The sequence below is a fragment of the Vicugna pacos genome, chromosome 21 (assembly GCF_048564905.1).
Source record: "Vicugna pacos chromosome 21, VicPac4, whole genome shotgun sequence".
Classification (NCBI taxonomy): domain Eukaryota; kingdom Metazoa; phylum Chordata; class Mammalia; order Artiodactyla; family Camelidae; genus Vicugna; species Vicugna pacos.
The window spans coordinates 23863221-23888090 of NC_133007.1; the positions used below are offsets into that span (position 1 = coordinate 23863221).

At 41.2% G+C, this 24870-nt stretch overlaps 1 protein-coding gene across 2 annotated transcripts; it reads right to left on the minus strand.

Annotated features, from left to right (window-relative positions):
* Window positions 1-334: 334 nt before the first annotated feature.
* LOC107035156 (CD48 antigen-like) lies at window positions 335-24870 on the minus strand. Of its 2 annotated transcripts, none has more exons than XM_031689157.2 (6): window positions 24800-24870; window positions 11748-12095; window positions 5961-6260; window positions 4017-4127; window positions 3535-3680; window positions 335-1446 (listed from the first exon to the last, which is right to left on the minus strand). In XM_031689157.2, the coding sequence occupies exons 1-6, from the start codon at window positions 24864-24866 to the stop codon at window positions 1336-1338; spliced, it is 1083 nt and encodes a 360-aa protein (XP_031545017.2). In that variant the 5' UTR covers window positions 24867-24870; the 3' UTR covers window positions 335-1335. The 2 variants fall into 2 exon arrangements, with proteins under 2 accessions (XP_031545017.2, XP_031545016.2); XM_031689156.2 differs by having other exon boundaries at window positions 11748-12110.

The following is a 24870-nucleotide window of genomic DNA, read 5'->3' on the forward strand; positions in this document are numbered from 1 at the left end:
AATCCCAAATAAAAATATTATCAATCACTAGCACATTAAAAGAATAATACATCAGCTAGGATTTATTCCAATAATACAAGGATGGTTCAATATTAAGATATCTATTAACATATTATTAATAGATAAAAAAGAAAACCATATGATATCTTCACAAATGATAAAAGAGAAACAATAAAACTTAACATTTTATTCTTGGTAAAACTCTTGATAAAATAAGAATAAATGCATATTTTCTCAACATGATACAACAAATATATCGTAACCAAAAAAAATCATGCATAATGGAGAAATGCTAGAAGCATTTATATTAAAGTGAGAAACAATACAAGGATATTCTTTATCATCACTATTACTTAACATGGTTTTAGAAGTATTAGTCAATTCAGCTAGTCAAGAGAAAGAAGTGAGGCATAAAAATAAAAAAGCAGGAAACAAATTTATAATTGCTTGTTTTTAATATTTTTATTTACCCTCAAATTAAAAGGGACCCAGTGAAATACTGTTCAAAGAGTACAGAAATTTAGTAACTTGACTTAATATATGTTTTGTATGTATTATTTTAATCAATGGGTTAAAATATATAATGGGAATAAGATCCCATCTTAATAGCAACAAAATGATCCAACATCATTTCAACAAGACATGTCTTTTAACTTTTGTGCTGCATACACATATTATGTAATAAAAACAAGAGTCTGTGAATTACTTGAATTTTAAGAACCTGAGATAGTACATTTCCAGTGCCTAGAATGAAGTCTAGGAGGTAATGGAGCTCAAAAAAATTATTTCCCTCCCTTTCCACCACTCCCCTCAACAGCACAGCTGGCCCTGAACTTTGTATCTGCCAGCTTTTTGCTTTTTCCACAGTCAAGGGCCATTCTTCTCTCTATTCATGGGTAGTGAGCTGGGTGGTGAGATCCTGAAGGGCATCCACCCAAGGCCCATCCTTCTCAGGGGCCCAGGACCCTCCGTCATAGGAAACCATCTCTCTCCTCTGATCGTCCCCTAAGCAGGTCCAGCCTGACCACGAGTGTTCCCTAATGGGGTTAAGTGGGTCACAGGTCAGAAGTGTGGCTGAAGGCTGAAGGGTTTGTTTCTCATATTTGGATATTTAAGTAGCAGAGTCACCACCCAAAATCTGTGATGTGAGAAAATTTTGGTGGGGAGCCCAGGGGAGCAGTTCATGCTGCTCTGCTGTCTCAGTGAGATTGATCAGAAGGACCTGGGCTCTAGTCCCAGCTCCACCTTAAGGAGGGATATTTGGGGACCCAGGGGTAAAGGGTAGGATGAGGCAGATCTTGCCAAGGCCCCTCAATACCCCAGTGTCTTCGTGGTCTAGGCGTCCTCCTGGAGCTCTGGGCTTGTCCGGATCTTTTCATAGACAGTGTAGATGGCCAGAGGACACTCAGGGCTAAGTGAATGGCAGGTGCCCTTCTCCGTGTCTTTCTACAATTCAAGCAGAGTTTAGGCGTGGTCTCATCAATTTCTAAGCATTAGGTAGAAGAGTCAGTCAAACTACATCTCTTCATGAGCTTCTTGTCCTTAACCATTTGATTCTGGCACTCAGTCCTGAAAACTCCCCAAACTATAGCTTCAGCACAGACCTCTCCTTGAGCACTGCAGAATCTGCACTTGCTGTCTTCTACTCAGGATGCTACCTTTCTCTCCCCACTCCAAGACCCCACCCCCGCAACTTTGCTCACTGCCTCATCTCTTTCAGGGTCTCTCTCTTCTTGGTAAAGTTTTCCCCGACAGCCTTAGTTAAAATCACGCCCTCCCCCTCCCCCACCTCCCTTTTCTGCTCCATTTTCCCCTGGCATTCATCATCACCTAGCACCACATATTTCACTTATTGATTTGTCATCCTCCCCTCCCTCAACCTAGAATGTATATTCTAACAAGGATTTTTCTTGTTTTGTTGACTTCTGTAGCCCAGATCAGAACAATTGAGGGAACACAGCAGACACTCAACAAATGTTTGTTAAACACATTTGTGAATCACCTTGACTGATATCATTGCAAAGGTGCTTTGAAAAACTGAAAAGCATCAGGAAAGTGTAAGGTACTATTACTGTAATCCCCATTTTCTAAAAGAAAACACTGAGACTTTGGGAGGAAAGTAATTTTCTAGGGTTGATCAAGAAGTCAGTGTCAGAGCTGGGTCTTACACCCTTTTCTCCAGCTTCTTCTTCATGCCATCCCATCTCTCTTCTGCACTTAGCTCCCTGTCTCTGTGAAGGAAATTTATTTTCTCCATCAGACTAGGAACTCCCCAAGGGCAAGGACTGAGGTGGCAGGGGCTTCAGGACAGGCCTGAGCTTCTGGGTCAGATGTGGCCTGATCTGTTTCTCTATCCCAAAGCCACACATTGCTCCCTTCCTGCACTTCTCTGGACGGAATACTAGGGGTTGGATCACAACGACCTATTTCCTGAGCCCCCTGAGGTCCAGGCTATATAGAGACATAACTCAGAGGGACTGACATGGGAAGTCCCAATGTGGCAGGCACTGAGGCATTTGGGACAGTGCACAGAACACTGGGCTGAGGGTGAGGACACCCCATTCTGTCTTGTGTTTGTTATGGTTCTCTGATAAGTCCAAGTTTTCCTCAGTGTCCCACTTTCCCTCACTATAACCTGCTGGGACTGAACCAGGTCCTGGTGTCTTGTTCCTTCATCAGAGAAGCCAAAGGATGGGAGAGGAAAGGACTTGGCTACTGGCTACTCCTAGGCATCCTGACAGCGGCTCTACTTGCTTCTCCTATTTTTTAGCCTAGAAGCTCTCAAAGGGTAGGACCAGAAGTATCACTGGGTCAAAAACCCCAGGAGTGGGCCCAGCAACCTTAATTTCACCAAGCCCTTCAGGGGTTTCTGATGCAAGCTCAGTTTCAGAACCACTGAAGTCCCTTAAGTGTCCTCTCCTCCTCCTGCCAGTCCTGTCTCCAGATCTTCCCCTTGGTCAAATCATCCCATCTGAGACCATAGCACCAATTTCCAACTAAGGGCCAATAGCCACATGAGATACTCTCCCAGGGGCATCTCATCAGTGGGGGGAAAAAAAAAACGCTTTACCGAAAGAAATGGTATTAATGGCAGGACCTCAAGCAGGTAGGAGGGAGAGGGACTCCAGGTAGGGGAGAGGGGAAAGGGAGCCTTTCCTGAAGCTCCTGCCCTGTATCCAAGCCCTGTTAGTGTGGCTTACTTACACTTCCTTGAGTCTTATATAGATGGCAGGATCTACCAGAAACCCAGTCATTTACACTTTTGCCTCTTCTGCTCTGCCACCCCTCCTCCTTGGTTGGCAGTGGGGATCTGATGAGGTTGTGGACATGTAAGTGAGGCATGCTCCCCATCAGTGGTGTCCTCCCTTTGCACCTCAGCTCCCAGGATGTTGTGAGCACCCAGCACAACCTCCATATTGTCCAAAGCAAGGACTGGACCCAGAGCCTAATGGAGAACAGAATACTCCGGGCTTCCTAGGACTCACTGCCTCTGAGCATATGTCAGTCAGCCTGATCTGATTCCCATAAACCCACCTTAGGGTGTCTCAGGAGGATGCTCTCTTCATAGAAAGGGTCGTGGCTGTTGGCCTCACCAGTCTGCAGGTCAGCAGATTCCTCTGTGGGAAGGGCCTGAGGAGCAGCTGCAGAGGCTGGCACTACTGGCAGGAGAGTGGACTCGCCTGGATGCAGCACATGTTCAAGGAGCATGTATGGAATTGAGGTGACCCCTCATCAGCCCTTGTGGAAGGGCAGCCATTGCCCTCTGAGTCATGAGATCAGGCCCCAGACCCTGTCCTGTCCCTGCCATCCACCCCTCTTCCTTTCTGGGCATGTATGCTGCTCCTGCCCCCAGCATTGCTCTACCTCAGCCTTCTACCAGGAATGGTTCACAGGAGAGGTCAGTGAGCCTCTATCTGCTCATTGTCCTGCCCCCCTCCCTGGAGTCTCCTCCATCCACTCCCATCCCTAGGGCCTCCCCATCCCAGGGCTCCCCTTAGGGTCTACCCAGCACCTGCCTCTCCTAGTCTCCGTCTTCTTTCTCAACCAGATCCACACTCCAGCCCCGAGGCTCACCATCAGAACTGTGGGAAGGATGCCTCTCCAAAGCCATTTGCTCTGAAAAGAACCTGGAGTCAAAGACCGGTGTCAGATCTGCCTCAGTCAGGCTTGTTGGGTAGGCAACAGGGAGGAGGTGGGACTACCCTGGCTCAGGGCCTGTATCCCAAGTGTACATCCTTGATGCAGCCCTGACGTTTCCTCCTTTCTAGTCTCTCTACACACTAACCATTACCACCTTAATGTTTCTTCTACCAGGCTTTCTGTCCCATCTCTGCACAGGAACCTCAGAGGCACCCATTAGCTGCATGTGCCAATGTTCATCCCCTCAGTCTGCCTCTTTTCTCCTCTCAGACTCCCAGAAGAAGAATATATTCTAAGAGGGAGAAGGGGTAAAAGACTCTGGGGTCACCAGATCTCAGGGTATGTTCTTCTCTCTGTTTGGAATGTCTTTTTCACAATGCCACAAGAAAACTCTTATTCATTCTTCAAGGCCCATCCCTTCTCTGTGATGCCTTTCCCAACTCTAGCAGCAGTTACTCACCTTTCTCTCTCTCTCTCTCTTCCTTTCTTTCTTTCCCTTTTCTTCTTTCTTACTCTTTCTTTGTTTTTTTCTCTCTCTCTGCCCATCCCTCCCTTCCTTCCTTCTTTTCCTTGTGCTTGAACCATATGCTTCGTATTTTTCCCAACTTTGGCATTTAACTTCTGGTTTTATATTTAGAAATTTATCCTCCTCTTTTCTGAACTATTTTCTAATAATTGCTGACACATTACTTGTCATAAACTTCACTGATAGGGTTATGTGGATTATTTCTTTTAATTCTCACAACAGCCCTGTGAAATAGATACAATTATTATCTGTATCATTGAAAGCCTGCAGAAATTAACTTGGCCGGGATCACATAGCCAGTGTACTGTGAAGCCCTCACTGCACTGTAAGTTCCTTGAGGGCAGGGGCTTATCTTACTTTTCACTGAGCTTTCCCCCCACCAGCAACTAGCAGGCACTCAATCTGAGTGTGTGGGGTGAATACTGAGTAAGTAAGGAAATGAGAAGGAAGAGACTGTTCAGATGAGAGCCCCCGGTGAGCAAGCAGAGGTCAGGAGGGCATTGATGGGATGGGGCAACTCAGCTGGTAATTACACCTGCTTTATCACATCAGTTGTTCCTGCTCTGTACTCCTACGGAAAGAAGAAGCATTTGTATTTGATGGCACCTGGGCCTGAGGCTCCTTTATAAAGACTCCCACCCCCTAAACTACCCTGTGTAGTCCCTTTATGGAGCTGAGGCGACCCACTAGGCTGATAGGGGAAGTGTGGTAACTGGTCTTAGTGACCACAGGTGCTCAGGCTGCTCAGAAGAGGGTTGAGCTGTGGTTCGTGTACTCATGGTTCATGTAACCACTTTTTGCAAGGGCAAGTCTGGTATGCAGCAAAAGACAGGCATCTATCGACCTAAACCCACTATGCAATTCCAGCTCTCCAGGGATTGGGGGAGGGGGCCCGAGTCTAGGGGACAGAAGCACTCCAGGGCTGCGAGCAGGGTGCCCTGAGGTTCCTCAGTCCTTACTCCTCAGATCCTTCTCCTTCCCTGCTTGGGTCTGATGTCTAATTCAGCATCCCAGGATCCTCCATGCTGAAAAAGGGGTGTCCACATGCCAGCCCCACACTGATGTCCTGGGTGATGTGTTAGTCTCCATATATTGGTCCAGTTTTTGGACTTGCAGGTTTGAAGGCTATCATGAGCGTGTGGTCATTCACTGAGGTGGGGACTTTTTAGTTGCATCATATAAACTGCCTTAAAATGTTCCTCGTCCCACCATTTTCCCTGAGTCCTCCCAGTCTTGCCCTCCCCGAGTCTCTGCCAGCTCATTTTCATAACCCTTCCCAGCAGATCACACTCACCCTTCCACGGACAGATGTCCTCCAGGTGTAAGCTTGTGTTCTTCTCATCCGCCGGGTTGCTGACCACACAGGTGAGGTGACCATTGAAGTGGCTCAGAGGCACGCTCAGGCTTAGATTCCTGGAGCTGGGGGCTGGCCCCAGTGGCCCTCTCTGCTCCAGCTCCCTGGGGAGGCCCTGGCTCAGCCAGGTCACTGTCAGGTTCTCTGTGTTTCCTGGGATCTCACACTCTAGACTGATGTTGCACCAGCCTGATGTGTTGGATGACGAATGAATCTGGATCTGGGGGTCAGGGATGGGCTCTAGGGTAAGAGGGGACAAAAGAGAAACTGAGGTTCAGGACTAGAGGTCTAGCCAAGTAGATCACCACTCTCAGCTACATGATGCAGCTGTGGGAAGTTTCTAACTATAGGTCTGGGGAAGGAACCTATTCCCCCCTGGCCTAAAATGTTCTGATTCCCAGCACTGGGGTAGACAGTTGAGCCCCTTCTATGCTAAGTTAAGTCTAGATAACTAAATTATCATGATATATATGATAATTAGATGTATATGTGATATTAATATATATGATAGTCATATATATTATTGTATTTATAGTAAAGAAAACATGAGAAGGGTTGAGAATACAGTGGAAAAACATGTTAACCCTCTTGTTTTGTTCAGAGAATGAAAAATATATTGATTAAATGTTGAAGTAAAGATATAAGTTTAATAACCAGTGGGATAAATGTACAACGTTGTATAATTTCCAAGCTAGTAGAGAAATTTGGATCAAAGAAAACTGTATTAATCAAGCAAAAGGCAAGAAAAAAATAAGAAAAAATATAAATAAAAAACATTATATAAAATGTCTGGAATAGGTCCATACACGTAAAAAAATACATTTGAATGCATTATATCCCCCATTAAAAAGCCAAGACCCAGATTAAGCAAAGCCAGATGTATGTTACATCACCTAATGACACAGAAAGATTAAAAACAATAGATGAGGAAAAGGTCAACAAAACAATTGCAGGTGTGGCAAGAGTCACGGTAGACCAAATAAAATTTGAGATAAAAAACATTAAGTGGGCCAAATAGAAATATGTTAAATAAATATGGACCTAACAACATGGTTTGGAAATGTATAAGTCAAGTTCACTGTTACTCCATGGATGACCTTCCAATGGCAGATAGGCCTAAAGAGACTAGAAGACAGGATAAACTATAGGTAAAAACAGACATTAATGGCCAGGTGGCCAATCTCATAGGATGCTCACTCCACACTCAGTCCCGCTTCCCTCACTGTCTTGACTATTAAGAATCTAGAAAGCTTACTCTTCAATTTTAGTCTTTTGTACAACTGCATTGGTTCTGACCAATAAAGTAGGGGAACTCTTCTGGGTGAGAGGAAAGATCCTCACTCCTGAAAAGAGAAAGCCTCAAAATAAGAAAGATTCTTCCCCGTGTCTTTCTCTCTTTTGCTATTTTTATCTTGGAACGACATCTGAAGCAACAGCCATCTTGGACCAAGAGGCAACAAGCAGGAGGAAAAAGCTTGTGCCAAGGATGCAGAGCAGAAAGATAGAGTGAGCCTCTGTCCCCGGGGGCAGTGCTGAGCAGACAGGTGGATCCCAGCCAAAGTTATCTCTTCACTTCTTATTATGTGAGAAAAATAATTCCCTGTTTGCTTAAGCCTTTAAAAATCAAGTTCAATGTTAATTTCAGTCAAACATATCTTCCTAACTTGTGTGCATAGATAACAATAAAAAAGATTTGATCAGCAAAATTAAAGTTGAGTTTTTCAAAAGACCAATCAAAAGAAAAAATATTGGTATCTTACTAAAAAATTAAAGCTGTGAGTAGATGTCTTTAGGAATAAATAATTTGGCATAACTACAGGTAAGAGGATATATTACTAATTGTAAGAAAACATAATATACAGCTACATATCAATAAATTTGAAAAGGTAAATGAAAAGATGCTTTTCTAGGAAAATGTAAATGATCAAAATCCTATTAATAAGTGGCAGCAAACCTGAATACACCCATAGTTCTTAGAAGAAATGAGGAAGGTGACAAAAGATCTGTCCTTATAAGGTCACAGAGTGCATATGGCTTTAGAGTGAGTGCTACCAAATGGTCAAGGAAAAGACAATTCCTGTGTTATATACACTGTTCCAGAGCTTAGAAAGGTGAAATGTTTCTGAGGTCATTCTGAAAGGACAGTTTAACTTAATACTCACATCAGACAAGAATACCAAAACCGAAACAAGACACAATACAATTATACAAATCTAAGGACTAATGTCAGTTACAAATAAAGAATTTTAAAATTCCTAAATTAAATATTCACAAATATAATCACACAATACATCATGATCAAGCTGGATTTATTATAGGAATGCAAGGACAATATAATTATGAAATTTATTAGTGTAATTTACTCTATTAGCAGATGAACAGAAAAACACACCTGGCATTTATTGAGAAGGTATCTATTCCCAGGCAAGGCTCTAAGGGCTTTACATAAATTCATCTAATCCTCACTGTAACCCTGTAAAGTTACATGGATTAGCTGTGTCAGTAGAGTCATCTAGGGCAGGGGTAGGCAAAAGAGTTAAGGGTCGGATAGAAATATTTTAGGTTTCACTGGCCATATGGTCTCTGTCATAACTACACAACTTTACCATGAGAAGAAGAAAGCAGCCAAATGCAACATGGGTAAAAGAATGGGTATGGCTGTGTTCCAATAAAACTTTATTTATAAAAATCAGACATTGGGCTGGATCTACCAGTGGTTATAGTTGGCCAACCCTTGATCTGGGGCAGTTGTTAAAAATGCAGATTTGTGGGCCCTTCCCAAGACTCATTGAAAATGACATTTTTAGGTCACTTCTTTAAAAGATCTGATTTAATGAACAGATAATAACTGAAATATAAAACCAAGTGGGATGTCTATTACAACACGTCATGAAGCACAGACAAGTATTTAGGAAGTACATGCCCTTACGCATGTATTCACTCAGCATGTGGTTCTTCTGAACTTTTATTATGCTCTTTTCAGTAGGTGAAGGAATATTAATCAGACTTGAATAATAAAAATTCTAGAAGAACTAGATGTGTTTCTGTAGATATCCTTTAAAAATTGCTTACATTTATTTGGTTGAAAATTACTTCCTGAATGCCTCCTGGGAGCTGTACAGAACACTAGGCAGATGCCAAGAAGAGTTGGGCATGAACCCTGCTCTCAAGTGGAGAGTAGCCCACACAAATAACTGTAGAGCAAGACAGAGAGAAACTCGATCCATAAAAGAATTAGGAAAAAGAACTTTCAGTTGGAAATATCCATTTAATATGGATCAGAAAAGCCTTTTCTTAGGACATAGCAGTTCTGAAAGCCACGAGGTAATGGAGAGAGAGGATGGGGGCTGTATTAGAGGAACAATGTGCCTGGCTAGAAACAAGGCTGGGACAATGGATGGAGGCTGTCTGATGATGAGATGAGTACTTATTTGTACAGGTGATGGGGTGTGAGCAGGTGTTGCTGGAAGAGTAACATGGGCTCTGGTGGATTGCCAGAAAATGGAAGGTGAGACAAAGGGAAGCCAGCTAGTAGCACCTTTACTTTTTCTAACAACTCCTCTTTTGCTCCAACCTTGTGGTACTGACATGTTAGTCAAAGCACCCTGACCCTGGTTCCAACGGAGGACACAGATCCCAGGGCTTAACAATTATAATATGCTATTTTCCTAGCCAGTGGCGCATCTAAGGGTGACGTTATGACCCACACCCAACCACTAAGTGCCTTTCCTTAGAAATTTCCCGGGTGGAGTGAGCCAGGAAACTCCCTTTGCTCTCTGCTTGAATGGAACCCACAGCTGCACAAGGCCATATTCCCTACCATGTGGAGAAGCCCAGGAGAATAAAGCCGACGGGAAAGGGAGAGAGACACTGAAAGCAAAGGTGAGAAAGTACACGATCCCTGCCAGACAGAAGAGAGTGCCCATCAGCTTTCCAGTTCCCATGAGCACAAAAGGAACTCCTTTATTGCTCTTCCTCCTAGAGACCTATGCATCTTTACCATGAAAACACTCTTTATTGACCTATTTGAATAAGCTTCCATTTCTTGCTGCCAAAAGAGACAGGATGAGACTATACCCGTATGATGTTGCTCAGATAGCTCTGCCAGGAATTTATTAGCCTAGGAGGAGAGAGAGACAAGCTGAGCAATCAGAAGCTGGAGACCAGGGAGGCCGCTGATGTGTTTCTCCATCCTTCGCCAACTGGAAACCCCAGCTTGGGGAGTCAACCCAGTCAACCCAGCCTCTTCTTATAAAGCTTTTCAATTCCCTCTGTTGGAGTCTTTCACCCCTCCCCTGCTCCCACTAGGTGAGGTGTGTAGGGACGGTGCTGGTGGTTCAGGGAATGTGTGGGAGACGGATACTCTCTAGAGAGCCACCAGCATATGTCAAGAAGGAGAGGGCCTGGTGGCGAGGAGAAGGGTAGAAAGTTTGGAGCATGGCACATGAAGGAAAGCATCAGGAAACGAGCCTGAGGAGACAGCCAAGGACCAGATCCTGTGTGCAGGGTTAAACTTCTTTTCCTGAGTGCCGTTTATCCTATGGGGGATGGAGACCCAGAGCATTGTCTGGTTTTAAGCAGGGGAATAACAGGAAGAGAATTCCAGCCTAAAAACATCAAAATATCAGCTGTATGGAGGGTAATTTGGAAGAGAGAACGGACCAGAGGAAGGAAAGCCAGTTAGGAGGTTGCTGGGATAACCCAAGCAGAGGGGACGGAGGGTGGAGGCAAAGAGGACCGATGGGAGGGAGCTCTGGCAGGTTGGATACCCCTAGACTGAGTTCCTTCTCCTCCCTTTTTTCCTGCTTTCCCCATGGCACTGTCTGCCCTGAGCTCTCCGCTTCCCCAGGGAGGGTGTTGAGCTCCTCGTTGGCTTGGAAGCTTCAGGGGGCCGAGGCTGGCTTTTCTGGATCTCTGACTCGTGTCTAGGACAGAGCTTTGTCCCGAGCTCTCTCTAGCTGGACTTCAGGTCAACTGATTTAAAAGCATTTTACCTGATGATTAGTTCTAACACTCGACTCCTGCTTAAGTGTCTTTTCTTCATGTTTTTTGATGTCCAGCTTTGTTGTTTCAGTTTTGCCAACTTTTTTTTTTGTCACTTAGGAATTTTTAAATCAGTTTTTGAACCAATGAATTAAGGACATTTTGGATATAATTGTATATTTCTAATAATCAACTTTGCAGTATTTTATAATTGAAAGTTCTTTTTTTATATACTTTTGGGTGAGCCTCTATAATTTTATGCTGCTGGGAGAGGCTGTAAAGTGATCACCCCGCTTTAAGACTTCCATGGGTTGTCTCTCATGAGCCTTGGAGCCCACCCAGTATCCTGGACCTTCCCTCCACCAGCTGTGCGTGGATCCCTAGAGTTGGGGGCGGGATTTGGAGGACGGCCCAGCCCAGGAGAGGAGGACAGTGGTGGTCAGGCCTTACCATGGTTCTGCCAGAAGTGGATTAATTGAAAGATGATAAAGCTTAAGCCCCTTTCTCTTCCTGTTCTAAATAAATACTTTTAAACAACAAAAAAATTGTAGGAAATTAAGAAATTGTAGCTAGTTTTTTCTAAGATGTAATTTTTAAAATTTAGTTTTATTTTTAGGGCATCCAAAGAGATATTATAAACTCCTGAAAAAAGGGGCTGGTGGTTAAACATCTGATTTTAGGCTAATTTACTTTAGATAAACTGGTTGTTGGAAAATACAGTTGGGGCATGGTCCCACACCTTACCATATAAACAGAGTCTAAAGGCTTCCTCCTGGGATTTTCCTGAGCGGAATTTGATGCTCGCTGTATATAGCCCACTCATATCCATCGTGAGATTTCTGATGCTCAAGGAAGCCATCCCTGTTAGGCTGAATCTGTGCTTGTATTTTTCTTCAAATTCATACCAGTCAGAGCTGGAGGTATCAGGCTTCCAGGACACCAGCAGCTGTGTTTTACCATCCTCAGGATCCCACTTCCACTCGATCTCTCGGATGTTAGGATACAAAGTAGAGTTCAGCTGCAGCTGGACAGATCCCCCCACAGTCCTTGGGGATGTGCAGGAGGATCTGGGGTCTTTGACAGTCTGGGAACCTGATGAAGGAAGAGCTAAGATTAGGGGAAAGAAGAAGTAGAGCAAACGTTATGCTGTTGATCTACTGTCTGTTTCACATCACAATACTTTTACATTTATGAAAAGAGAAGTATCCACTTCTACAGACATGGGAACAAAGCTGCAGAGGTAACGTGCTTATAGGCATTGGTCTTGCCTAGAAGCTGACAGTTTTGATTCAAGCCCATGCCTGTCACCCTCCCACACTCAAGCTCTTTCATTTTCTGGCAGCTTGTACTCAGTATGCCCCTTGGTCTAATTCTAGGAAATAGAATCTGAAAATACTGAAGTTTATAAATGGTAGTACAACTTCCCCCTCTTTGTTTGTACACACCAGAAGAGAATCATTTCAGCTTTCTCTGCCTTATGGTTTCTGGCCATCATTCCTCTGAAATTGCTCTTAATTGAGTCACCAATAACCCACTAAAATTAACAAATCCATATATCACTGGCCAGTCCTAGTATTATAGGACCACCTTATGGTTTGTCATATAATTCTTCTTTCTTTCTTATATAAACTACTTATATGATACAAATTTTTACCCCTTTGGGTGCTCAGCCAGCCCTCAGTCAATAAATGTTTGATGAGCTAGTACCCTTCAGGTTGCTGGAGATGGTGAACAAGCAGATCAGGTCTCTGCTTTCATGGAACTTCCATTCTAGTGAGGCAGACTACTAAAAAAGTAGGGAAAACAAGTGACTTCAGGTAGTTGTAAGTGCTATAAAAAATAAAAAGATGTGGCACAGCTTTCTTATCTGTTGCTTGGTATCTGAACTTCCTTGTCTTATTCATGGAATTTTCTACCTTATGATGCAAAGCCCATCCAAGTTGCTAGATACCCTCCCAGCCACCTTTGCAGCTGAGATGGCACATAACCTGGGCTCCTCCAATCAGATGAACCTACCCAGAATTTCAAACAGAAGCTAGTGACATGAAGAGAGGAGGACTACTGCATCTGTGCTGTCAACAATGGCAGCAGCCACCTTGTCACCTGAGGCAATTGTGGCAGCAGATCTGGGGCAGGGAATGGTCCAGAGACAGTGGCGTTGGGATGTAAGCTGTGGTGTCTGTATCAGGAGTGATAGACTTGCTTCTCCTGGACCAGCTCTGGTGGCACAACTTAAGGTGTGGCTCCTGGATGAGTCATCTCAAACCCTGGCCACTTGGACCCCTCAAAGGTCTTTGGGCCACTGCCCTCCTTTTGGGAGTTTGAGATTTGCAAAGGTTAACCACTGCATATAAAAATAGCTAAAAAACAGATTTCTTCTGCATAGCATAGGGAACTATATTCAGTATCTTATAATAAACTTTAATGAAAAAGAATATGAAAACAAATATATTTATATACATGTATGACTGGGACATTATGCTGTACACCAGAAATTGCCACATCATAACTGACTACACTTCAATTAAAAAACAAATAAATAAATAGAATATAAAAATAAATAAATATTTAATCAGTCAGTTGATTTCTGTTGTTTGTAACCAAGAAGTTACAGTAATACTTAACACTTAAAATAATGTAAAATAACACTTACAATAATAACACTTAAAATAATGTCATAGAATACCGGTGGTTTGATGGAAGTGTGAGGTGTGGGTGTTCGTCAAAAAAGCCCACTAAGAAGATGTGACAGTTGAGTCCTGAATCATGACACCATGGGATGAATTATTTCAGGCAGCAAAAAGAGCATGTGCAAAGTTTCCAGTGCAGAAGTGATCTTGACCTACAGGTGGGACTGAACAAGGAGCTGTGGCTGGAGCAGAGGGAGTGAAGAAGAGATCTTAAGACAGAAGACTGAGGCAAGAAAGACTTTATAGGGTGAGTACGGGGTTTGAATGAAGTCCAAAAGCAACAGGAAGTTGCCAGATAGTTTTTACCCAAGTAATACCATGTGATTTACATTTTTATTGATCATTTTAGAATATATAGTGTTTGCAGAATGGTTTGTAGGAGGGCAAGAGGAAGGAAAGGGACTCCAATTCAGAGGCTTTTGCAAAAGGCTAAGTGAGAAAAGATGGTGGTAGGGGATAAGAAGAAATGGGAAGATTCAGAAAAAAATTGGGAGGTAAAATAATAGAGATTGCTGGTGGACTGGATGTCAGAGAGAAGGAAGAGTCAAAGATGACTTCTAGATTTTTGGCTTAAGCAACTGGCAGATGGGGTCACATTTATTGAGCTGTAATTGTCATTAACGCCTGGGTAGGTGCAGGTTTGGGGTGAGGTAGGCATAGCATAAGAATTCCATTTTAGACACATTCACTTTGGCTTCCAAGAACAGATGTTAATAAGGCCATAAAGTTTGGGTCTGAAGCCCAGGGAAGATGTCAAGACCAGAAATGTGGCCCTCGGCACAGCCATGCTACTTAAAGCCATGAGATTAGCTAAAATCACCCAGGGAGACATGATAGCTAAGGAAGAAAATAGGGCATAGCACTGACCACCAGAGGGTTCAGGTCCTTTGAGAGAGGTGGAGAAGGAGCAGCCAGTGGGGAAAACCAGGTGAGTGCAGGGTCAGAAAAGCCAAAGAAGGAAAGTGTTTCAAGAAGGTGGGGTGGACAACTGGGGCAGTGCTGCTGAGAGGTAAAGTCAGACTTCCTTCCTTTCTTTTCTTTTCTTTTTCTTCTTACACTTCCAAAATTCTTCAGTGTTTCTCATTCCATTAGTACTTACCTTCTTAATATACCTATTTTTCCACTATTATATTAAAATATTCATATAATACTTATCCTGCCCTTTATTCCTCTTTGCTCACCACCACCTCAAGTAGAATGAAAATGCAGAACATTTCTAGCCCACATTCTCTGCTCACTGCACAGCTTTCTAATATCTTATGCTTCTCTCTGCAACATCCTTCCAACTTGGAGGTCTTGCTGACATAGTCAAGTGTTCTATTTCCAGATATTTATTACATTTTCTCTGAAACTATGACTCCTTTATTTCAAGAATCCTTATTCACAAATTCCAGTCACATTACCGTCATCCACTGCGGTTTAATTACAACTGTTGTGTGGTTCTGTGCTTACCAGTGCGTATTCTTTATCTTTCCTTACTCTTAGGACTAACTTCTTGTTTGACAGACAACTTTTTTGAGGATTTTCCTCAAATAGGCTCTGTGAGTGATATATTCTCTGGATCCTTACTTAAGTGCTAATGTCTTCTCTCACCCTGCTAGTAAGTGGCATTGAGGCTGAATAGTGAGGATTTGTGAATTGCTAGCTGTTCCTTTAAGTAGAGCATAGATATCTTTTCACTGCCATCAAGCTTCCAGTATTGTAGATGAGAAATTTGATTATTTTTCCTTTCAAAGTATTTTCCCTTTGGAAACTTTCCAAGTTTTTGTTCTTTTTCGTTGCATTTCAAGAATTGTACCAGCATACTCTTAGGTGCATGTCTTTTTTTTTTTTAATTGAGGTGAAATTCTCATACAACTAACACTATAAAGTGTATAATTCATGTATTCCCAACATTGTGCAACTGCTACCTCTCTCTAGACATTTTCACCATCCCCCAAAAATATTTTGTACCCATTAAGTGATCACTCTCTCTTCCCGCTCTCCCAGCCCCTGGTAACCACTAATCCACTTTCTGCCTGATCTGGATGTATCACATAAAAGTAATCATACAGTATGTAACCTTTTGTGTCTGCCTCCATTTACTTAACATAATGTTGTCAACATTCATCCAAGCTGTAGTATGTACTAGTATTTTGTCCCTTTTTATGACTGAATATTCCATTGTACGTGTATACCACAATTTGTTTATCCCTTCATTCACTGATGGATATTTGGGTTGTTTATACCTTTTAGCTACTATGAATAATGCTGTTATGAATATCTGTGTACAAGTTTCTGTGTGGACATATAGTTTATTTTCTCTTGGATATATGCCTAGGAGTGGGATTTCAGGGTCATATGGTAATTTAATTTTTTGAGGAAATGCCTGTTTTCTACAGTGGCTAAACCACTTTACATTCCCAACAGCAATATACATGGGGTCCTATTTATCCACGTATTCACTAGTACTTCTTATTTTCCTTTTTTTTTTTCCTATTAAAGCCATCCTAATAGGTGTGAAGTAGTAACTCATCATGCTTTTTTTCAAAATTGAAGAACTTTTACTCTGTGATTACCATATTTAGAGTATAAAAAAAACTACAAGTTTTGGAGATATTGTTTAGAAGTGTATAACTGGCAAAGAACTAAAAGTATACAGTAGACAATCAAAACTCAACAGTAAAAAATCAATCATGGGCAAAAGACATGAAGAAACATTTCACCAAAGAAGATATACATATGGCAGAGAAACACATTAAAATATTTGCAACACCAATAGCATTTGGGGAAATGTAAATTAAAACTATAATGTGATATCATTACACATCTACCAGAATGGCTAAAATAAAAAAAATCATAACAAAAATGCAGAGAACCTAGATCACTTATACTTGGCTGATGTCATTGTGGTTTTGATTTGCATTTCCTTAGTGGCCAGTGATGTTAAACATCATTTCATGTACTTGTTGGCCAATTGTATATCTTCTTTAGAGAAATGTCTATTCAAATCCTTTGCCCATTAAAAAATTGTTTTGTTTATCTTTTTGTTGTTGATCTGTGAGAGTTCTTTATATATTCCAGATACTGGACCCTTATCAGACATATGCTTTTGCAAACATTTTCTCCTATTCTGCAGGATGTCTTTTCATATTTTCAATAATATATTTTGATGCACAAAAGTTTTTAATTTTGATGAAGTTCAATTTATCTGTTTTTCTTTTGTCGTTCATGCTTTTGATGTCAAATCTAAGAATCCTTTGCCAAATCTGAGGTCATGAAGATTTATTCTTACGTTTCTTCTAATAGTTTTATAGTTTCAATGGGTTGTTGACCCATTTTGAGTTCATTTTTGTATATGACATCAGTAGGGATCCAACTTCATACTTTTGCAGTTATCCCAGCACCATTTGTTGAAAAGGATATTCTTTCCTCTCACTGAATGACATTGACATCCTCATTGAAGATCATTTGGCAATAGATGTTTGGGTTTATTTCTGGACTCTCAATGCTAATCCACTGGTCTATATATCTATCCTTATGCCATCACCATACTGTAGTTTTGTAGCAAGTTTTAAAATTGGGAAATGTGAGTCCTCCGTATGAATTTGAGGATCAGCTTTTATATTTCTGAAAAAAAAAAAGGTTATTGGAATTTTGATAGGGATTGCATTGACTCTATAGATTTATTAGGGGAGTATTGTCATCTTAACAATATTGTCTTATATCCCATGAACATGGGATGTCTTTCATTCATTAGTGATTTTTTAATTTATGTCACCAGTATTTTGTAGTTTTCAGCATACAAGTCTTTCACCTTCTTCGCTAAATTTATTGCTACATATTTTTTTCCAATGCTATCATAAGTGGAGCTGATTTCTTAATTTCCATTTCAGATTTTTTTCATTGCTGGCATATAGAAACAATAGATTTTTGTGTATTGTTTTTTTACCTCACAACTTTGTTGAATTTATTACCTCTAATAGTTTGCATGTGTGTGGATTCTATAGGATTGTCTATAGATAGAATCATGTCATCTGCAAATAGATATAATTTTATTTCTTTCTTTCCAATTTGAATGCTTTTCATTTCTTTTTCTTGACTAATTGCTCTGGCCAGAATTTCTTATACAATGTTGAATAGCACTGGTGAAAGCAAGAATCCCTTTTCTTGTTCATGATCTTCAAGGAAAAGCTTTCAGTTTTTGACCATGGAACATGATCTTCACTGTGGGCTTTTCATAAATGCCCTTTGTCATGTTAGGGAAGTTTCCTTCTATTCCTAGTTTTCTGAGAGTTTTTATCATGAAAGAGTGTTAAATCAAATGCTATTTCTGCATCTATTAAGATGATTCTGTTTTTTTTTCCTTTATTCCATCAATATGATGTGTTACACTGTCTGATTTTCTTATGTTAAACCACCGTTGAATTCCTGGGACTAATCCCATTTGTAATGGCATGTAATCTTTTAAATGTGCTTTTGGATTCAATTTGCTAGCATTTTATTGTGGATTTTGCATCTGTATTCATCATTCATTGGTCTGTTGTTTTCTTGTGATATCTTTGTCTGGTTTTGGTATCAGGGTGGCACTAGCTTCATAGAATGTATTAAATTCTTATTGATCCTCTTTTTTCCCAACTGATGAACATTTAAGTACTTTTCCTTTTTTGCCTTTTAATATATGAGTTATACTGTTTTTCCCAATTTGTGACATTTTTTCTGTGTGTAATCCTTTTTGCCATGAGGAAATTTTTATTTTCATATTGTCAAATCTATCAACCTTTCTACTTACAGAGGTTTTTGATTGTTTATGTGACTGTCTTTGTCATACTTAAGCCTTTCCCACTCTTGGTTATTAAATAAATTATACTTTTTTATTTAAATCTTTTTGTGTGTGTGATATTTTTTATTGTGGTAAAATATACATAACACAAAATTTACAATTTTAACCATTTAATTCAGTGTCTTAAGTATATTCGCAATGTTGTTAAATTATCACTATTATCCAATTCCAACTGGAAATTTCCAGGTGCATCTAAATCTTTGATCCTTGTGGAATTTATTTTGGTATAAGGCATGTGGTATAAATATAACCTTTTTTTCCCTGATGGCTAGCCAGTTATCTCAAAATAATTTATTGTGTCTCTTTTGGACTTTCTATGTCTATTAATGTGCTGATACTCTGCTGCTTTGATAACTGTAGTTTTGTGGTATGTTTTAATGTCTGGTAGACCTATTCCCCAATTATGGTTATTTTTCATAATGTTTTTGGATATTCTTGCCTCATATTTTTCCATATAAAGAATCTGTTTACCTGGATTTTGTTTTTAAAAATTGTTGGTAAATTTTTTAAAACTAGGATCACATGTAATCTGTAGATTAACTTCAGGATAACTGATTTCTTTACAATTAAATTTTCCTATTAGAGAATATGCTGTTTTTTATTTGTTCAGGAATTATTTTGTATTCTTCAATGGCATTTTAAATTCTTTGTCACATATCTCTTATGCATCTCTTATTATGTTTATACATAAGCATTTTATTTTTCTGTCATGTTTTCCCGATTATTAGTATTATGTAACATGTTCACTTATTTCTTTGTATTAATTCAGTATATAACTCTTTTTCTGAGTTCTCCTATTATTTGTAATAATTTTCCTATGGATCCTTTTGGATTTTTCAAGTAAAAAACTAAATCATTTATAAGTAATGATAATGTAACCCTGTTCTTTGAAATGTTTATACCTCATTTGTTTCTCTGGTCTGTTGAAATAAATTTCTAGGCCCAAGATTGAGCCATTCCTGCCTGGGATGCCATGTCAGCAAATTGAAACTTAGCTAATCTTTGTTTTCTTATAAATGTACCATATGACCAGAAATTGCAATATCCAGTCAGCCAGTCCCCAAACACCAGGCCAGCTCTGGGCTCTATGCTTATTTTCTTGTTCCTTATTCATTTTCTATTTTTCCTTTCCATGTTTCTTACTCTTTATCCTATGAAAGCTTCCTTCTGCCCACCCTATTTTGCAGTTCTCCAGACTCTTGGGAATGGAGAATGCCCACTTCATGAAGTGTTAAGTCAAGCTGGTTTTATCAGCTTTATCAGCTAGGATGCCTAACACAGGTAAATTACAGTGGTGATGGTAGAATCATCCAGTTCATAAACATTGGTTAGAACTAAGCTATGAAACTACCTGTGCCAGTTACTTTTTTAAAGAGTAGGTCTGAGACAATTCACTCTGCTTTTAAAACAAAGTAATGTGTTAAACAAAGTAATGTGTGTATATGTGTATGTGTGTGTGTGTGTGTGTGTATGTGTGTGTGTGTGTGTGTATACTTTTATAAATTTGGTCTTTGTCCACTACTCCTGGGATATAGCTCCTAAAATCTTTGCAATTTTCTACATAAGTGCTCTAGGGGGCATTATAATATTTAATATTTTTCTCAGTCCCTGATATAGCTCCAGAGCAATAAAAGTGAAATGGGTATCTTGTTTATAACAAGCCCCTTTACACCACAGCTGAATTTATGTTCATGAAGTGACTTTTGCAGAGCTCCTTAGGATCAGGTTGCCAGAGGAGCCAACCCTGTTAGCAGGTTGGAATTTCCAGTCCCACACACTGTCATCCTGACAGGTGAGAAGCACTAGAGACGGAGCTTAATCAACAAAGTCAATGATTTAATCATTCTGCCTATATAATGACATCTCTATAAAAACCCAAAAGGACTGGGGTGGATCTTCCAAGCTGCTGAAGCAGGTGCTAGGAGGGTGGCGCACCTGGAGAGGGCAGGTAAACTCTGTGTCCCTTCCCACATATCTTGCCCTGTGCATCTTGTACACCTGGCTGTTCATGAGTTACATCTTTTTATAACAAAGTAAAATGATTTCCCATCGTTCTGTGAACTGCTCTAGCGAATTAATCAAACCTGACAAGAAGGTAATGGAAATCTCTGACTTAGAGCCAGTCTGTCAGAAGCACAGCTAACAACCTGGCCTTGTGACTAGTGTCTGAGGTGGGGAGAGAATAAGGGACGGGACATTTAACCTGTGGGATCTCACACAAGCGGCAGGTAGAGAGTGTTAAAACTGAGTTAAATTGTAGGACCCTCAGCTGGTATCTGGAAAATGACAAAATTGATGGTGTGGGGAAAAGAACTCATATGTCCAGTGTCAGAAGTAGTGTGGGGGCAGTGCGAGAGCAGAGGAGAAACACAGGAGTGTGTTTCCATAGCAGGTAATTTATGTGTTTAGATTTTCTTTCTCTTCTGGACTCAGTATAGGTAGATTACATTTTTCTAGAAAATTATCTATTTCATCACAGTTTTCAATATATTTGTATACAGTTAACGCAAAATAGTTTCATTTGTTTGTTTAATTTCCTTCGTATGTGTGATTAGTTCCTGCTTCTCAATTTCCACTTTTGGGTATTTAGGTTTTCAAGGGAGGATTTTTGAAAGATAGGCGACACTAGATCATGCTTGTGTGCTGCTGGCAGTGATTCAAGGGCTTCGTTCTCTTTCAGACAAAACACTCGAGAGCAGGAGACAGTCTGTTACCACAAAGCAATGTTTGGCTTTTGAAACAGGGAAACAAATCATTACAGAGTTCAACAAAAGGTAGGAATGAGGGAGTTTCCAGAGATGAATCCTTTGATGGAGAGAGCTGCAGGAGAGTCACACAGCTGTGAAGCTGGAGCTAAATTCTTGTGTGTTCATGAGCTGCCTGACTCCTGGGTTGTTTTTTGGGTTTTGTTTTTTGGGGATTTTTTTTTTTTTTTGGTTTTTGGTTTTTGGTTTCTCTCTCTCTCTCTCATATTTAAAGGAATTTATTAAGCTGTTTCTCTCAGGCTATAGGAAAGATTCTTTACTATGAACAAGGAGATAAAGTCACAATTTACAAAGAAATTGAGAAAACCCACTAGAGGGAAATTGGTACCACCAGCCTTACAAGATTGACATTTCTGATTTCTAATTCTCTTCCTAGTGCACTTCCAGAACCCATCAGAACATGCAGGAAAAGGACCAAATCTAATAATGGCTGAAAGGCTGGGTAAGAGCCATGTAACTCATTTCGCTCTCTCCTGTATCAGCACATCCTGTGTCCTCAAAGCAGGATATGCAAATAAATAAATATGCAAATAAATATATATTCATAACATTTTGCCTTTGCAAATTTTTAAGGAACTGAAGTTAAATATGATGGTATGATACAATATTCTTTAAATGTCTTAAAATTATTTTAAATAAAGGACAAGCATTCACTAGCTCAGTCAACTTCAACTCTTAATGAAAATGAATTAATCATGAACCCAGCACTTGCTTTAATCCAAGATGCATTTACAGGAAAGAGTTTTTGTTTTGTCACTGTTTAAGGAATGGAAAGAATGTCTTGGTTAGAGCCACTGGGACCCACCCAGCTCCCTGCCCTTCCCTGTCATGTAGGACTCCATGCACCTTGGTTAAGGTTGCTCTCAGTCTGCTGAGAATTCGCACGGCTGATGCCTGCTTGGGCAAGGTAGGAACAGCTACATCCTGTATGAGGGACTTCCGGCCCTCAGTGGCTGTTCAGCAGTCAAGAGCACACAAACTGAGGGCTGTTAGAGGCAGAGGTGGCTTCCTGTGTACCCCTCACCCTGCCACCTACACAGCTCTCTGAGGATGTTGACAAATGGCACAACGGCAGACAGTGGAAGTGCTCTGAAAGCACAGAAGAGCCAGCATAGATGTAACCACGTCTCAAGAAGAAAAAAAAAAAAAAAAAACCCAGTGGGTCTCCCTGAACTGCTCGCTGGCCCCACAGCCCTGCAGGAAACAGTGCTACCATTGTTGAGTAGAAAATGGAAAAATAATTCAAATAGAGATGAGCAGTAAAGGAGCAGCTGCTTCCCTATTAAGAAATGCAAATATATTAATCTTCCTAGAGGCTGGTAGGAACGGAGAGCCAGAAGTAGTGAGACGAGAGTAATTTTTTTAAATACAGAGGTTCCCCTACCCTCTAATGAAGAGGTCAGAGTTGTGTGTGCGGGAGTGGTGGGGAGGGTTAAGACAGTTGTCACAGTGCAGCTTGCATCCACCTCTCCGCAGCCTAAGACAGGACGTGGTCCCGGAGCTGTTGGAACCCTAGTGATGCTTCTTAGTTCTGAGATCTCAGGCAGGTTGATTGACTTCTCTGAGCCTTGGTTTTCTCAAGTGCAAAATGAGGATAGCGTCACCTACCTAATGGGGCTTATGTGTAAAGCACATTCCCAACATATGTCACAGTGCTTGGTGCTTAGCAGGGGGGCTTCCATTGCGTTGACCCTTCCTGCCTCATTAGGAAACCCTATGGGAAACTTGTCAGGTGTGACTTGTGAGACATGTGCATAGTCCCAGAATAGATCTTGCGTATGGTAGCTGCTCAACACATATTTATTCCTGTTTTTCCTTCTAACCAAGTCCTCTTCATCTTCCCACGTATCCAGCCAACATTGCTGACCTATAGCAGTCATTGTCACCACCTTTGTGTTGTAATTTGTCCTTATATAATTTACCCTCTTGTTGGGTTCTAATTTTTTCATTATTAGACCAAAAGGAGTATCTTTGTGCATAATACTCTTCTGCAAGAAGGTTTTTGCCTTCAGGTAAATCCCAGAAGTGGAATTGCCAAGGAAAAAGTATAAACATTTTAAATGTTTAAATGTTTCTGACATATGAACTACCAATAAGCTTTTTACTCATATAAAAAGCTTCCCATAATATATGAGAGCGCCTGTCACACTGCCCATTACCATCAGAGTATTCTCGTTAAAGAGAAAAAAAAAACTGTGTTAATTTGATAGGCAAAGCATGATATCTAGTCTTCTTAATTTGCATTTGTTTGTTTACTTGTGAAGATGACAATCTTTAATTTTTATTTATCTTGCCTATTTTTTATGCTTCACCTGTTCATACCCTCTGCTCAGTTATCAATGATGGTGGTAGTATTTCTCTTATTGATTTGCATGGGGAAACCGGTTTTTTTTAAAGGCTCCTACAGTGTTTACCATGTGTAGGAGGCGGAGGGAGCAGGGAGCTCAGGGGAGCGTTCCATCTCTGTGTTACCACAGTCGCCTTGATTCCCAGAGGAAAACCGCCTCCATTTTTAAACTGTTTAAAACTCAATTATGGAACAAGGAAACAATACCATTTTTTGTCTTTTACAGTGTCTATTTGCAAATCTTTCATCAAGATAGAAAATATAACACTACATACATGAGTAATCTGTGTCCCTGTGCCAGACGCTGATCAGAGTGTACTCGGTTTCACCTAATCTCCCAAACAGCTCCTTCAGTTAGGTGTTACTCCATCCGTTTTACAAGTGAGGAAGTTGAAGCTCCGAAAGGTAAAGCCACTTGTCCCAGGGGATATATACTTTTGCCCAAGATTTCATGGCTGAAATGTTGCAGAACCAGGATTTGTGGCCCCGTGGGTGTGGGTCTGACTGCAGAGCTCAGCCCCTCTTTCCACCGTGAAAAACTTTTAAGTAGGAAAGGGGCCAGCCCACAAGTCACACACAGGGCAACATCTGCAGCATTACCCCCAGCCCCCATGAAGAGTTAGAAACAGCCTGTAACCACACATAAAGGTCACCAGCAGATGAGAGACTGGGGTCCCGATTCCCCCGCCTCCCCCACCTCTGAAGTTGACGCCACAGCTCAGCTGTCCCTGAATGATGGGGTGATGGGAGGCTGTCCTGGCCCCTCACTCACCCCATCTGCCCTCTTCAGCCTGGGTACAGAGGAAGGAAACAGGCTAGGGGATGGGAAGGGACAGAGAAAAGGGCCTGAGATTGTGGAGATCATTCTGCCAAACAGGAAGCTGGAAAATGAGACATTGGTCGAAATGTCAGCAGCAGCAGCCCAGCAAAGCCAGGCAAATAACTGCCTTTTGAAGTAAAGTTTTGATGAGGATTTTTCTGTCCTGAGGATCTTGCAGGCATCCCAGAAGGGCCCTTGTCCCTCTCTCCTCTACCTCAACCCTTGAAGAAACTTGAGGAATCAGGAAGCTGATACCATGCAAGCCCCAGCTGCCCACCTGTCTCCCTCACACCTGACTCCTCAGCCTCCACCACACCGTCCCAGAAACTGCCCCACCTGTCCTGTTACTCACCGAGAATGAGACTGATTTGGAGTACCAAGCTCTGCATGTGGGACCAGCTGCAGCATAAGGAATCCATGACT

What these genes read in the sequence shown, in the direction of transcription:
- LOC107035156 (XM_031689156.2), bottom strand. Translation starts at nt 24,866, where the DNA reads ATGGATTCCTTATGCTGCAGCTGGTCCCACATGCAGAGCTTGGTACTC. An exon ending in CTTTAGACTCTGTTTATATG is followed by an intron (nt 6,261 to 11,747) that starts GTAAGGTGTGGG and finishes CTCTTACCCTAG; the next exon opens with AGCCCATCCCTGACCCCCAG. An exon ending in TCCTCCTGAGACACCCTAAG is followed by an intron (nt 1,447 to 3,534) that starts GTGGGTTTATGG and finishes CTTGAATTGTAG; the next exon opens with AAAGACACGGAGAAGGGCAC.